This window comes from Phacochoerus africanus, chromosome 2, assembly GCF_016906955.1.
Source record: "Phacochoerus africanus isolate WHEZ1 chromosome 2, ROS_Pafr_v1, whole genome shotgun sequence".
NCBI lineage: Eukaryota > Metazoa > Chordata > Mammalia > Artiodactyla > Suidae > Phacochoerus > Phacochoerus africanus.
In genome coordinates, this window is record NC_062545.1 from 219,439,682 (window position 1) to 219,456,491 (window position 16,810).

Consider the following 16,810-nt stretch of genomic DNA (forward strand, 5'->3'; position numbering starts at 1 on the left):
AGTCTGAGCACCAGGTCTTTGTTCTCAGTAACTTTTATACACAACAAGGTCTTGATTTTTCCATGTAAGCATCCCGGACCTCCCCCATCCCCAAGCAGACAGTGTTCCTCCCTAAGAAACAGCAAGCAAGGTTACAGAAGCGTAACTGATAAGCAATGCTGGGTATCTGATTAGCAGGGCTGCTGGCTTGGACAGAGAGCACACGGTTGTTACATTATTACAAGAAGGGTGGCATAGTGATGAGCACAGCTGGAAAGGCTTGCAGCTGCCTTCTTAGTCAAGGGGGGGGTTGTTCTTTAGTTAAAACTCCATTTCAGGAATACATACCTATAGTGGATGACATCTTAGGTAAAGGATATAGAGTGAGGAAAAGAAAGACCCCAGAAACACTGCTTAGCCAGGGAGAGAAAGATGTATAGAGACAGAGAAAGAATGGCCAGAGAGTTGGAGGGAAGCCAGAATGGGGCTATGCCTTAGGAGCCCAGCAAGGAGAGTACAGTGTCAAGGAGAGTTTGGTTAAGCAAGGAAAATTCAGTGAAGGCTATGAAGAGCATAGAATGGGACACTGTGTCTCTAGAGATCAATAGGATGTCTATATTACAAGGGCATGTGGTAGGGCCTACCTGGATTCAAGTGTGGCTGCTTCCCTTTAGCTGTGTGGACTCGGACAAAAGATTTTGTGGCCTCAGATTCTGCACCTGTAAATGAGGGTAGTATCTCCTCAAAGAGTTATTGTGGGGATGCAACTACTTTCTATGCAATGTGCCTAGCATTTTGCAGGTTCTCAGTAAAGATTGATTCTTCCCTTCGTTATGTCTGACCACTTATTTATTCATATTTTGGTTTTCTCTCTACGTGATGTCTTAGCATTGGTTTGATGACGTATTTGTGAGTGTCCCGGCAGGTCCTGTCTCCATATATAAATGGTTTGATTAGTAAGGGTGCCAGCAAGCTGTTGTGAGCTGACAAATCAATGCTCTGGATCATGTAGGGAGCCAAGCACCTACTTATGTGCCTCTTGGTATGCAGATAGGTCATTGAGAGTTGCATTACAAGTCTTCCTTCATCATCTTGAGCTTTTTCCCTTCCAGGAAAGGCATTCCAATTACCAAAATGAATACTTAATTCTTGTCTCAGGACATTTTTCTGCACTCTCATTTCTGCTGTTGCATAAATCGCCAATTCAAAACATTAATAATAAATAACTCATCCCAGTAAATTTTTTGTTTTTTGTCTTTGTTTAGAGTTAACATTGGCTCTTCCAGGTTTTTTCTGATTGGCGGAACGCAGCCACTCCCGCTTTACTGCCTTCATTTTTAACTATTAAAAATGGGGAGGAAAGTACAATTTCCTTTACTGGTTAAAAACTCTTGCCCTGCCTGCCAGCTCTGATGGGTTTTAACAGTGTAATCCTGATTTTGGCAACTACAGTAGCTACTCATTGGCTGATAATGTAATTCAATTCTTGCCTTACATTAACTAAACTCCAGGAAAGAGACTGGAAAATATTTCTGTTGTGGCTAAAAGGTTATACTTAACTTTTAAAACTAAGAAATATCCTTGTATTGTTAATTAGCACACGTTCCATTTCTTATTATTAACAGTGGTCCTATTTTCGGAACCAAACTTGAGGACATAACATTTCTTTAGCAAGGGAGTACTTTTAGGGCCATACTACTATATTAATTGGAATTTTTATAAAATTTCCAGGACTTGGGGGTCGTATAGCTACTAAAAATGAGCAGTGCTTCAATTATAACGGAGTTATGGCACATTCGACTTTTAGGATGGAAACTGTAAACATTTTTAACAGTGGTTGGGGCATTAAAGAGAGTTGGTGTAAAGGAAAACTAGCGCTCTTAGCATCTGGCGATCAGGCCGCCAGGCGATTAGGGCTTTTCCTCTAACTCACACTCTGGGAAGCCAACTTTAGGACAGAGGGTTCCAAGTGGAGCGCCGGAGGCGCATGCGCCTGCGCTCTGGGACTAGTCCGAGTTCCAGGGCGGAAGGTTGCGCGTTTGAGTGTCCATGACAACGCAACGCTTCCGCCTTCTGGAAGCCTAGGTTCCTGCTTGTACTGTGAGACCCTTCCTGGTGGGAGTGACCTGGGCTTGGGGGGACTAATGGGGAGTACGAGGGAGTGGGGGCTGGGGAAACTACTGGGAACGTTTGCTCTATGGATTGAACTAAACTAAGAAAAATCGGTCCAAGGTTCAGCACAAAAGGATATTTTCATCCCAGTCCTTTCGCCCACGTAGGGAACTATGCCTTTGGAGGTGGTGGTGGAACTGCAGATCCGGGCGGTAAGAGAAATCGACGATCCTCTCCCCTCCTTTTCCCAAGTCAGACTCTTTCCCCAGGGTTCTTAAATGGTCCGGGTCGTTTTCACCACCCCTCCCTACCTCACCACACCCACATCATTATCTTTTGGGACAAATCATACCCATGTCCTCAAAATTCTCTTCATTGGTCCTTGCTGACTCTAACCTTTAATTCAGCTCAAACTCTTCCCGCTACTCTTGGTCCGCCAAAGCTTTCTTAGCTTTATCCTGAATTTTTCTGTTCTTTTAAAATAAACTTTCACTAAGTCCGAGAAGGATCTTATTTTCTTCTCTAGGATAAATATTTACGAAAGAATTTAAAAGCCCCTTATTTATTTATTTTATTTTGCTTTTTTTTTATGGCCGCAGCCGCAGCATATGGAGGTTCCCAGGTTTACGCCACAGCAGCAGCAACGCAGGATCTGAGCTGCGTCTGTGACCTACCCCACAGCTCAGGGCAGCTTGGGATCCTCAACCCACTGAGCCATGCCAGGGATTGAACCCGCATCCTCATGGATCTTAGTCGGGTTCTTTAACCACTGAGCCTTGACGGGAACTCCAAAAAGCCCCTTCTTTAAATAACCAGGGAAGATTTTAATTTAAAAAAGACCCATCTCTTCTTGACAATTTCCACCTCTATAAGCCAATCAAATATTTTCTAATTTATTTCCCTTACAGATGGTTCTAGCTTGCTAATGCCAAAAGGGAAGTCAATCAACAACTGTTTTATAATTATCCACTGAATCATGCTTAAGTAAGGTGCTGTGGCAAAGTGACCCCATTGTTCTTGTTTGGGGTCATTCCTCTTTTTTTTTTTTTTGTCTTTTTGCTATTTCTTTGGGCTGCTCCCACGGCATATGGAGGTTCCCAGGCTAGGGGTGGAATCGGCGCTGTAGCCACCGGCCTACGCCAGAGCCACAGCAACGCGGGATCCGAGCCGCGTCTGCAACCTACACCACAGCTCACGGCAACGCTGGATCGTTAACCCACTGAGCAAGGCCAGGGATTGAACCTGCAACCTCATGGTTCCTAGTCGGATTCGTTAACCACTGCGCCACGATGGGAACTCCGTTTGGGGTTATTGCTTTTATTTCGGCTTCTATTTTCTGGTCCTTCCACTTGTAGTTGGTGACAGACTGTCATGCAGCTTTGCCTGCCAATAAGGGGCTTCTCTACTGGCCATGATTATTACAAGTTTCAGCCATGGAAATCTCGGTACAAATGACAAATGCTGTGGTTTCATCATATGTGCAGCTCTGAAACAAAGATTGAAATTTCCTTGATTCTTTCCATTTTGCTGACAGCAAATAGGACCAAACTGTATCAGCTGTGGTATATCAATTGTGAACCCTCACAATTGTGCAGTAAAATGAAGGAATTCTTGAGAAGTCTTCCTCCTCATCAAGGCAAAAATTAAACAAGTTTTCATCTCACTTCATTCAACATTACTGGTTAATTTTATTTTGACTTTTAAAAGGCATTATTAAATATACAATTAATTAACAGTGGAATCACTTATTTTACTGTACAGTACTTAGGATGCTCCAAAAAAATCAGGTGAATTGATCTGTGCTTTAAAAGCCAGCAAATTCAGGCCCCAGCTATAAGATAGGGAATTCCAGAAAAATAACCAGGACTGAGAAGGTGAGCCTAACTTTGAATTCCCACTATTGACTGTGGATGCTGCAAGAGGAAATATCATTGCTTCCAAATATCTGGCCTGAATATTGCTGCAATAAAATAAAGCATCTTTCTAAGGCTAAACAATAAAGGAAACCATTTAGAGTGTCACAGTTTGGGTAATTCAGGAAGTGAAGAGGTAGTCTGTGTTCTGGATATTGTGGAAATGAAAATGATTTGATTCTGTTTTGAAGAGTAGTTGTTCTTTTTTCATTGTGCCTCTCACACTTAGAAAGTTCACGCTTCCACCCAATCAGACCCTACTTGTCCCAGCCATTCTCCAGATTCGTATGTGTACCCTCTGACAGATCAAAGGGGATAATCCTATTATAAATGTCAAAATAATTGGTTATTAAGATTATCTAAAGATGCTAATTCCATAAGTAATTTAAAACTTCATATTTTTAGGTAGAGCAGCATTTAAAGCACACAACCCTCTTCCATCTTTCCTGGTCAAAGAATAATGAGCAGAGTCCACCCTGCAATTGGTGGTTTTTGGTGTTGGGATTTGGGGAGGCACCATGGATAAACTGCTTTGTGAGGGTCAATATAAACAGAAATTTGGGAGTTGTACATTGTATAGCAGTAGGCTCCCTTTGATGAATTTCAAATTAAATACTGTTACCTAAAGTGTGCTGTATAGAGGGAAATGGAATTCCATATGAAAAACCAATATACAGGGTCATCCTTGTGGTATATATTTGAAAGCTTACGCTGTTGCATTGCAAAGAATCAAGTTATTTCCCCTTTTATTACCTCATTAAATGAGCATTATTTTTTATTCAGTAGAAATGACAGGCAGCAGGGCCCATCTCCTTCCATACTGGTCCACTGACATGTGTGGTGAGCCTCCCCCCAGGCTCTCAGTTCCTCTGATCTCCACAGCAACCTCAGGTTTACCACAAAACACAAAATTTACTGATGTCACCTTTTAAAAAGTAGCAACATTATAATCATCCCAACTTGGTTTCTTTGCAGTTCTCCTGGAGATATAAACAGTGTTAGATAAGTATACAGTAGAGTTTTTTGTTTTCTATACTATGGCTGTGATCAGTAATGGCCGGCACGTGCTCCAGCCCAGGAACCCATCTAGATGGCAGGGCACCTGAAATCCCAAAGGAAGCCTGAAATGTCTGGATGGCTGCTGGTTTATGTCAGCATCATCACATGTGGAAACCTTCAGATCTCCTGGTGCCTTAATGAATGAGATAGAGTCATTGTTGGTTCCACAATACAAAGAGGAACGGTGCATTGTAAGGTGAAAGCCAGCAATAGTTCACAATGCTGTACTGTGTGTAGCCCAAAAAAAAGCCAAAAGCCACGTCGGTTACATTATGCCGTCCCAGCATGACCCTGGAGAGGCCCAAAATGAAGGCCCATAGTACCACCAACACCCTCAACGGAATGGCTAGCACCAGGTGGTTCAGGATGAACCGCGACACTAGAGCGGCCCTCGTGGCGTGGCCCGAGGGGAAGGAGTACTTGTCCACAGAAAGGGTGAAAAACATGTCCATTTGGTTGTGGGTCGGGGCGGCGTCTGCGGACCAGCCCCTTGATCAGGGCCACCAGGAGCAAGTCCAGAAGCAGAGCGAAGAGGCAGGTTCGTTAGAACTTCGCGCCCGGCCCAGCTGTCGCTCCTGGACAGGCAGTACAGGGTGCCCAGCAGCCAGGGGATGCCGTGTCCCGAGATCTCCAGTAGTTTCATAAGGGGCCGCACGCTGCCCCAGGAAGAGCTCTCCCCCGCGCACACCCCCAGCTTCTTGGACAGCCACAGGTCAATGGCCAGCAGGGAGCGCAGGGCGATGCCCAGAAAGGACGGGTTCAGGTCCAAGCGATCCTCTTCGGGCAGTAGGGTCGGGGACGCCTGCGAGGGGCTCGTCCCGGCCAGCGGGGAACGAGCCGCGGCGGTGCACGGGGCTCTCGGACGCGCGGAGCCGGGCGCAGGTGGGGTCGGCGCACGGCGTGCGGCTGTTGAGTAGGGACTGGAACTCGAACCTGCTGCCGCCGCCGCTGCCGCCATGGACAGGGCTACCGGGGCTGCTGGTGCTCGCGGCGCAGGCACCCAGCGGGCGTCCCTCGATGTTCCTCCGGGGGCTCGACATTGCCGCGTGCGGCCTGGACCGCAGGACCCCACAGGCCTAAGGGGAGAATTCTCGGCCTTGCACCCTCTTCCGCTTCCGCGTGGCCATCCTGGAGGGGCGGGGAGAGGAGCCAGTGAGAGGACGATTGTGACACCTGGCGGAGACGTGGGAAGAAACTGGAATTTCCAATTTGAGCGGGGAGAGGGCAGGGGTGGTTTGTGGTGTGGGAGTTGCAGATAAAGGTTGCGGTGGTGGGGGAAATTTGACATTGTGTGAGGTTAGGGGAAATAGAGCCCAGCTTAAAAACAAAACAAACCCTGTTCTTTGTTTTTGTTTTGTTTTGTTTTTAAGATTTCTTGCCCAGGGGTGTTCCTTCCTGACAAGCACGATGTGTTCCTTGGTGTTTACCTCCTGAATCAGTACCTGGAGACAGACTGCCTTCCTTCCGTATTCCCTATTATGATTCAGCGGAGCATGAGGTTTGAAAAGGTAATCTTGACTTTCTCATTGCTAAATAGAGAAATTCAAATTCTGTTGTCTAAAGATCATTTAGTGGTTCTTATAAAGAACACAGTTTTTATAGCTATTTTTGTAAATTTTCTTTACAAAAATTACATGAAAGTACCTCAGCACAGTTACAAAGCCATAGTTGGAGGACTTGCTTTTCATCCCAGGTCTGAGCCAAGTTCTGTCAAACTAGTGCTAAATACCCTGGTGGATGTTTTCTATTCTTGGAACTCCCATGGCAATTTCTAACTGGAGCAGAGAACATTTTCTGAATGTTCTCGGAGGTGTTAAGGGCAGTTGCATTACATTTCTGACAGATTATCAATAAACTAGCAGACCTTAGAAACAAACTATTTTAGACTCATAAAAATGACCCCAAACTAACCAAATTAGTTAAATGCTGTATCTGAAATCCTGGAACAAAACAAGAAGGCTCTTCAGATTTCACTGAACTTCTTTGGGTCACACCTGATTTATTTAGCTGCAGTGATAAAAACTAGATTCCATTTCAGTGAATGTGATCATGATATAAACAGTAAAAAAAACATTACCAATCCTCTTCCCACTTAGTGTTTAATGGAATATTAATTTCATTACTATGCAATTGCTGACAATCCCTTGACATTTTTGTTTTGGAATTTGGAGACAATAAATTTTAACCTTGATGAGTCTTTGATTTTTGTACCAAACTGTATCACTGAGGTTATTCTTTTGGGGGGGGGGGAGGTAAATGTGGGAAGGCTCCGGCCAGGGTAGGACCTATCATTTTTAAAAGTCTGAGTGGTGGTGCCCAGAAAATGACCTGTCTGTTTTGAACTGAAACTGGAAAAATTGAGGATTGATTTTGAAAGGGGTAGGGTTGTGTATAATATTTAAAAATCACAGCCCATTAAATTTAAATAGAGTCTCATAAACTGGTTAGATAAGAGAGGAGAGGAATAAATGGATATTACCTTAGAACATTCAGTCAAAACCCAAAGGAACTACTTCTACCATTTCATTGTTGGTAGTGATAAAAAGTGGGTGGTGAAAATCCAATCTATTTTCCCCCTCAAGAATTTCCTTATTAGTTTTATCAATTTTAAATTGGCTCCTTTATTTTTCATTTTTATTTTTTTAATTTTTAGAACCGCAACCCGTGGTATATGAAAGTTCCCAGGGCAGGGGTCAAATCCGAGCCACTGCAGCTCACGGCCATGTGGGATCTTTAACCCACTGAGCAGGGCCAGGGATCGAACCTGTGTCCTCATGTATACTAGTCAGGTTTGTTACCACTGAGCCACAACGGGAACTCCAAATTTGCTCCTTTAGAAGGCAGAAATTTTTCTTATAAGAAGCCCAAGGACATTAAATTGTAGAAGCTGTAAATCAGTCTATGAATGACGGAGATTTTCTAGACCAGTCTCCCAGACTTGTAGAAGAGGAGAGTGAGCCTTAGAGTCACATTCTAGATGCCACTACTGCTCTGTTGCAAAACCTTGTATTAGAGATTACTAGTCAAAAATATCATGGAATGGCAATTCCCTGGTGGTCTAGTGATTAGTACTTGGGTTTCACCTCTGCAGCCTGGGTTCTATCTCTGGTTTGGAACAGATCTCACATCAAAACACTGCACACAAATGGCCAAGAAGAAAAAAATTATGGGCCATTTTTCACTTTATAAATGCAATTAAATAAATGCTCTATTTTAAAATTTAAAAAAATTGACTTCTTCTGTGAGCTCTTTGGGTTCAAGCTTTCTACCAGTTGGCTCCAGCCTTCTTGTATCTGTTTCATTCTCTAGCTGTAAATATTTGCTGCGAGTACTAAAACATTTCTCCTCCTTGGACCTTCTGTGTAATTCAGAATTGAATGTTCTAAAGCATTCAGATAAATAAGAAATTATAAAGAATGTATGAGCCATTGTGTTTGAGCAACTTCATGTTGATCATTTATTCCCTATGATCATTCTTGAGAAAATCCATGGATGAGGAGAAGTGATGAAATATTACTGAAATAATTTTGGTGTTTTTGTCTTTTTAGGGCCACACACATGGCATATAAAGGTTCCCAGGCTAGGGGTTCAATCAGAGGTGTAGCTGCCAACTTATACCACAGCCACAGCAATGCCAGATCCAACACTGAGCGAGGCCAGGGATCAAACCTGTGACCTCATGGATACTAGTCTGATTCGCTAACCACTGAGACATTATGGGAACTCCTTACTGAAATAATTTGGAAAAAAAACCCAGCTCACCTACATTTGCTTGTTAAATCCAAGTCAGTAAGACAAAAATGGATCACAGGGAACTATATCTAATCACTTGAGATAGAACATGATGTAGGATCATGTGAGAAAAATGATGTATATATATGTATAACTGGGTCACTTTGCTGTACAGCAGAAATTTGACAGAACATTATAAATCAACTAGAATAAAAAATTTAAAAATGGAATACAGGGAACAGCTTCCATGTTTATAGTTAAAGCAGACTTGGTTTTGGATCAAGAGCAGATTTTAAACATTCTAAAGGTTAAGCATCATTTAAGTCAGAAATGTAATGCCTGAGATTAAACTCTGCTAAAAACTTGTATTTCTAACAGGATTCTAGAATTCCAGGGAGAGGGGCATGGTATGCCTTTATTTCAGTCTTATCCTGACACTTTTATCTCAAGGACAAAATAAACAGATTTGGCAGTGGCTAGACAGGTATCACAATGTTTATCTTGTATTTCATGATACACCTAGGACTTATGAGACTCTCTTTCTCTCTCTTACTATCTTTGGATTCTGTGGGAGTCTAGTTATGAATACTTAGCTTTTCTTTTGTGTTACATGTAGAATTTTTATTATGTTCTGTTTTAGCACAACCAATTGCATGGGAAGTGAAGTCATTCATTCAGTTAACATGTAATGAGTATCTGTCCTATTCTGGATGTTTCTCTAAATACTCTAAGACTCTTTTGAGGTTGATGCCAGATGTGCTTTTAACAACAAAATGTGGGGCTAGGTCAAGTAGATTGATATTTTGAACATGGGGTAGATTCAGCTAACTCAGATTTTCCTTTACTTGGTATTATTGTATTAAATTTCATTCATTCATTCATTCTCTAGTCATTTGTTAAATTTTTACCACATACCTGTTAAAGTTACTCCTGTTGAATCCTAAAGTATATGTCTGAATTTGATATGTATTAATTATTTGGAGAATATAATGGAAGAGTTTCTGTAAGTGTGTATTAATAAAACATTGAAAGTTTATTCCCCCTTCCCCCCTTTTTTTTGCAGGTATTTGAAATGCAATAGATCCTGGAGCAGTAGCAGACATCTTAGAAAGTAGGTGCTCCCCCCCCCCGCAAAAAAAAGAGCGAAAGACTGTCGTATTTATGTAATTCAGACACAAAAATTCCACTATTTTCTTTTCTTTTTTGTCTTTTTAGGGCCGTAACCCGCGGCACATGGAGGTTCCCAGGCTAGGGGTTGAATCAGAGCCACAGCTGATGGCCACAACCGCAGCCACAGCACTGGGGGAATCTGAGCCTCTTCTGTGGCCTGCACCACACGTCAGGGCAATGCCGGATCCTTAACCCACTGAGTGAGGCCAGGGATTGAACCTGCATCTTCATGGATGCTAGTCAGATTCATTTCCGCTGAACCAAGATGGGATTTCAAATTCTACTATTTTCTAAGTTGTGATACTTCAATATTTAACCTGTATTTATTTTTAAGTATCTATGTAAAATTTGAAGCTTGTTGATTCAATTACAAACCCTTTTTAAGATATAGATGGGATATATTGGGTGGTATGATTCTGTTTATTATAGTTAAATGGTTTTTTTGTATCTTGACAGAGTGTGCCATCACCATAATCAATTTTGGAACATTATCATCACTACAAAAAGAAACTCTATACCCATTCTTCCTCATCCCTTCCAGCCTAGGCAACTCCTAACTATCTTTCTGCCTCTATAAATTTGCTTATTCTGGATATTTCATATAAATGAAATTATACAATATGTGGTCCTTTGTGACTGCATCTTTTACTGAACATTTTCGAGGTTATTCCTTGGTATATTTTAGATTTCTTTTTATGGTCCAAGTAATGTTCCACTGTATGGATATACCAGGTTTTGTTTGCCATTTCATCACTTGATGTTATTTGGATTGTTTTTCACTTTGGGGCTATGAGGAATAATGCTGCTTTAAAATATTTGTGTATAATTTTTTTGCAAATGTGTTTTCATTTCTCTTGGCTATATACCTAGGAGTGGTATTGCTGGGTAACATGGTCAAACTTTTTTTTTTTTTTTTTTGCGGAACTTCAGACAATACCAAAGGAATTATATCATTTTACATTTCATCAGCAATGTATGAGATTCAGTTTCTCCATATCTTGACCAACACTTGTGATTATTTATCCTTTTGATTGGTAGCCAACCTTGTAGTAATGAAGTGGTATCTCCTGGTTTTGGTTTGAATTTCCCTGATAGCTAATAATGTTAAGTACTTTTTCACATGCTTATTGGCCATTTGTTTATTTTACTTGGAGAAATATCTGTTCAAATCCTTTGCCTATATTTTAATTGGGTTTTTATTAAATTGTAAGTTCCTTATGTATTGTAGGTGTAAGTTCCATATTAGATGTATGATGGCAGATATTTTCTCCCATTCTTTGGATTATCTTTTCACTTTCTTTATGATGTTCTCTGAAACACAAAAGTTTTTAATTTTTATGAGTTGCGTATTTTCTTTTCCTTTTGTTATTTGTACCTTGATGTCATAACTAAAAACTGTTACCTAATTCAAGTCAAAGATTTACTTCTATGAGTTTTATGATTTTAGCTCTTACATTTAGGTCTATCATACACATTGAGTTGATTTTTGTAAATGGCATGAGGCAAAGGTCTGATTTTGTCCTTTCACATCTGGATATCCAGTTGTCCCAGGACCATTGTTACTAAGAGTAGTTTTCTCCATTGAGTAGTCTTGGAACTCTTGTTGGAAATCAATTGACTGTAAATGTAAGGGGTTATTTTTTGGGTCTTGATTCTGTTTTGATCCATGTATCTATCATTATGCCATTTCCACACAATTTTGATTATTGTAGCCTTAGAGTTACTTTTAAAATCAGGAATGTGAGTCCTTAAACTTAGTTTCCTTTTTCAAGACTGTCTTTGCTATTTGGGCTCCATTAATTTGCCATATGAACTTTAGAGTTAGCTTTTCAGTTTCTACAAAGAAGCCAGCCAGGACGTTGATGGGCATTGTGTTGAACCTGTAGATCAGTTTGGAGAATGTTGCCATCTTAACAATCGTAAGTCTTCCAATTCACGAATACATGTGGTGAGAATTAACTGAGCGTATGGAATTTAGAGACTGAGATAGATTAAGTGCTTACCATTACCACTGGGGTGATGGTTGACAAGGATATAGTTCTTTATCTAGCTTGAAAAAACTAAAATCACAGAATGTTTTGGTTTTTAAGTCTTTTGGCATCGAAAATTCTGTCCTCATTCATTCGTGTTTTTCATAAATCTAAAAGAGAATTTTACATTTATTTCATATATTTTCCAACTTTTTTTGAGATAAAATTGACAAACAACTTTGTGCAATTTAAGGTGTAAAACATGTTGATTTGATACACTGATATTTTGAAAAATGGTTTCTAGAGTAGTGTTAGCTGACACCTCTATCACATCACCCATTACCTTTTCTTTTTTGTGGTGAAAACATTTAAGATCTACTCTCTTAGTAACTCTCAGGTGTATAATATAGTGTTATTAACTATAATGACCACTATTGTCCATATTAAAATGTTTTCACTTTTAATATTTTGTGGGAATTTACTGATCTTTTAGTTATACCATTTATGTTTTAAATTGCTTTTAAGATTTGAATTTACTTTTGCCCTTATATATAGACATTGAACATGGGCTATTTCTAAATATTTTGAAATAGGAAAATATAAAAAATATTATATTTATGTCTAATTTGTATAGTAATACAGCATAATTTTTTTTAAAGTCTTACGAAGTATAGTTTATTTACAAGATTGTGCTAATTTCTGCTGTCCAACAAAGGTCTCAGTCATACGTATATGCATATCCATTCTCTTTCAGATTCTTTTCTCACGTAGATTGTCACAGATGACTGGGTGGAATTCTCTGTGCTATACAGCAGGTCCCCATTGGCCAGTTATTCCATATACCTCAGTGTGCATATAGCATACTATTTTAAGCAAGATAAATTTTTATGGGTCAATGGATAATATTATATTTTGAAATTTTAAAATTAAAAATACATTATTTCAGTGATTTATGAATATATCTTTAAGAGAAAAAATTTCACATTTGTCAAAACTTTTCAGAGAATGGAATGCTATTTTTATATCTCAATTTCTCTTACCCCAGGCCTCAATTTATTGATCTAAAAATATCTGAGTTGTTAGTGTTATGGCACTTAATTATTAGTAGTAGTAATGTAAATGGGGTGTTATGGCAGTTTTAAACTTAGTAATTAATGAAAAACTCTGGCAATGTTCTAAAGTATTAAAATCTTATTTTTCCTTTTTAGGCTTTCTAACCAGGTTTGAGTTAATACAGCTAGTGCCTCCAGGTAATGTGCCAGTAAATGGATTTCTAAATTAGTTTAACTTAATTTTAAAAGGATTTCAGCATGACAAAAGGGGACTGGCATTTATTTTTATTTTTAAAAATTCAGTGAATTTATTATATTTATAATTGTACAACCATCATCACAACCCAATTTTAGAACATTTCCATCCCAGACCCGAAGTCCACTTCATTGCCCCCGCAACCTGTCTCCTTGAGTAACCATAAGTTTTTCAGAGTCTGTGAGTCAGTTTCTGTTCTGCAAAGAAGTTCATTGTATCCTTATTTTAGATTCCAGATATAAATGATAGCATATGATGTTTGTCTTCCATTGTCTGACTTAACTGCACTTAGCATCATAATTACTAGGTCCATCCGTGTTGCTGCAAATGCCATTATTTCATTGCTTTTTATGGCTGAGTAATATCCCATTGTGTATATGTACCACATCTTTATCTGCTCCTCTGTCAATGGACAATTAGGTACTGCTGAAATGAACAATGGGGTACATGTATCTTTTAGAGTCATGGTTTTCTCTGGATAGATGCCCAGGAGTGGGATTGCTGGATCAAATGTTAATTCTATTTTTAGTTTTTGAGGACTCTCCATACTGCTTTCCATAGTGGTTGCACCAATTTACATTCCTACCAACAGCGTAAGAGGTTTCCCTTCTGTCCACACCTTCTCTAGCATTTGTTGTTTGTAGATTTTTTGATGATGGCCATTCTGGCCGGTGTAAAGTGGTGCCTCATAGTAGTTTTGATTTGCATTTCTCTAATAATTAGTGATACTGAACATCTTTTCATTTATTTTTTTGGCCATCTGTTTGTCTTCTTTGGAGAATTGTCTGCTTAGATCTTCTGCCCATTTTTTGATGGGGTTGTGTGGTTTTTTGGTATTGAGCAGTAGGAGGTGTTTATAAATTTTGGAGATTAAGCCCTTGTTAGTCACTTCATTTGCAAACATTTTCTCCTATTCTTTGGGTTGTCTTTTTTTGTTTGTTTGTTTAGGGTTTCATTTGCTATGTAAAAACTTTTAAGCTTAATTAGGTGCCGTTTGTTTATTTTTATTTTTACTGTCATTACTCTAGGAGGTGTATCTGAGAAGATATTGCTGTGGTTTATGTTGGAGAGTGTTTTGCCTATGTTTTCCTCTAAGATTTTTATAGTATCCAGTCTTTTATTTTAGGTCTTTAATTCATTTTGAGTTTATTTTTGTATGTGGTGTTAGGGAGTGTTCTAATTTCATTCTTTTACATGTAGCTGTCCAGTTTTCCCAGCACCATTTATTGAAGGGGCTGTCTTTTCTCCATTGTATGTTCTTGCCTCCTTTGTTGTAGATTGGTTGACTGTAGGTGCATGGGTTTAATTCTGGGCTTTCTATCCTGTTCCACTGATTTCTATTTCTGTTTTTGTTCCAGTCCCACACTGTTTTGTTGATTTTAGCTTCGTAGTATAGTCTGAGGCCAGGGAGCCTGATTCCTCCAGCTCCATTTATCTTTCTCAGGATGGCTTTGGCTATCCTGGATCTTTTGTGCTTCCAAATAAACTTTAAAATAGTTTGTTCTAGTTCTGTGAAAAAATGTCCTTGGTAATTTGATAGGGATTGCATTGAATCTGTAGATTGCCTTGGGCAGTATAGTCATTTTGACAATATTGATTCTTCCCATCCAAGAACATGGTATATCTTTGCATCTGTTTCTGTCATCTTTGATTTCTTTCATCAGAGTCTTGTAGTTTTCAGGGTATAGGTCTTTTGTCTCCTTAGGTAGGTTTATTCCTAGGTATTTTATTCTTTTTGATGCAATGGTAAATGGGGTTGTTCCCCTAATTTCTCTTTCTGATTATTCATTGTTAGTATGTAGAAATGCAGTTGATTTCTGTGTATTAATTTTGTATCCTGCAACATTACCAAATTCATTGATGAGCTCTAACAGTTTTCTGGTAGCGTCTTTAGGATTTTCTAGGTATAGTATCATGTCATCTGCAAACAGTTTTACTTATTCCTTTCCAATTTGGATTCCTTTTATTTCTTTTTCTTCTCTGATTGCCATGGCTAGGAATTCCAAAACTATGTTGCACAGTAGTGGTGAGAGTGGGCATCTTTGTCTTGTTCCTGATCTTAGTGGGAATTCTTTAGGGTTTTTACCATTGAAAATGATGTTAGCTGTGGGTTTCTCATATACGGCCTTTTTTATGTTGATGTTGGTTCCCTCTATGCCTACTTTCTGAAGGTTTTTTTTTTTTTAATCAGAAATGAGTGTTGGATTTTATTAAAAGCTTTTTATGTGTCTATTGAGAGGATCATAAGGTTTTTATTCTTCAGGTTGTTAATGTGGTGTATCACACTGATTGATTTGCAGATATTGAAAAATTCTTGCATCCTTGGGATACATCCACTTGATCATGTTCCAAGACTAAACCAAGATGAAATATAAAAGATGAATGGACCAATCACAAGTACTGAGATTGAAAGTGTGATTTAAAAACTTCCAACAAACAAAAGTCCAGGATCAGATGGCTTCATGGGTGAATTCTATCAAAAATTTAGATAATAGTTAACACCTCAACTATTCCAAAAAAAATCACAGAGGAAGGAACACTCCCAAACTCATTCTATGAGGCCACTATCACCCTGATACTAAAACCAGACAAAGATACCATGAAAAAAGAAAATTATAGACCAGTATCACTGATGAAATAGATGCAAAAATCCTCAACAAAATCTAGTAAACTGAATCCAAGAATACATTAAAAGGATCGTAGTGGGATGTATCCCAAGGATGCAAGAAATTTTTTCTTATTTTTATATTTATCTATTGTAGATTTTTGTCTTGCAGTTACATGAAGCTTTGTTATAGAAGTCAATATATGTACAAAATTGTTTTTAGTTATTGGTCTCTTAATTGTAAATGCATCTCGAGTATCCTGCATTTGTACCCTCCTCTTCTCACAGTTTCTGATTTTGGTAGCATATTTGTGTGTAGATGATTTCGTATCTTTACTAGAGGTATGCCTTTATGAGTGAGCCTTGTCATTTGTAATATTTTTTGTTTCTAGTTGTTGCCTTTTCTTTTTTATCTAGAGAAGTTCCTGTGGTATTTGTTGTAAAGCTGGTTTAGTGTGCTGAATTCTCTTAGCTTTTTCTTGTCTGTAAAGATTTTGATTTTGCCTTCAAATCTGAATGAGAGCCTTGATGGGTAGAGTAATCTTGGTTGGTGGTTTTTCTCTTTCATCACTTTAAGTATATCATGCCACTCCCTTCTGGCCTACAGAGTTTCTGCTGAAAAATCTGCCAATAACCTTATTGGGGTTCCCTTGTATGTTATTTGTTTCTTTTCCCTAGCTGCCTTCACTATTTTCTCTTTGTCTTTAATTTTGGTCAGTTTGATTAATATGTGTCTCAGGGTATTCCTCCTTGGGTTTAATTTATATGGTACTCATTGCGCTCCCTCGATTTGAGTGAGTGGTTCCTTTCCCCTGTTAGGGAAGTTTTCAGCTGTTATCTCTTCAAATATTTTTCTGTCCCTTTCTCTCTCTTTTCGCCTTCTGGCACCCCTGTAATATGGATGTTGGTGCATTTAACATTGTCCCAGGGTTCTCTGAGACTCTCTTCATTTGTTTTCAATC

At 39.1% G+C, this 16,810-nt stretch overlaps 2 protein-coding genes across 2 annotated transcripts in view; one reads left to right on the top strand and one right to left on the bottom strand.

Moving 5' to 3' along the window:
• Positions 1-2,133: 2,133 nt before the first annotated feature.
• SPATA6L (spermatogenesis associated 6 like) overlaps positions 2,134-16,810 on the top strand; it is a 50,760-nt gene continuing 36,083 nt past the window's right edge. The window contains 5 exon segments of the mRNA XM_047767691.1: positions 2,134-2,303; positions 6,434-6,571; positions 9,859-9,865; positions 9,868-9,906; positions 13,144-13,185. Coding sequence (XP_047623647.1) covers positions 2,265-2,303; positions 6,434-6,571; positions 9,859-9,865; positions 9,868-9,906; positions 13,144-13,185 — 265 coding nt within the window. The 5' untranslated portion in view covers positions 2,134-2,264.
• Positions 3,756-6,308, bottom strand: PLPP6 (phospholipid phosphatase 6). Its single transcript, XM_047767692.1, is given in 4 exon segments — positions 3,756-5,530; positions 5,532-5,597; positions 5,599-5,892; positions 5,894-6,308. Coding segments are annotated over 4 exon segments (885 nt in total). The 5' UTR covers positions 6,104-6,308; the 3' UTR covers positions 3,756-5,215.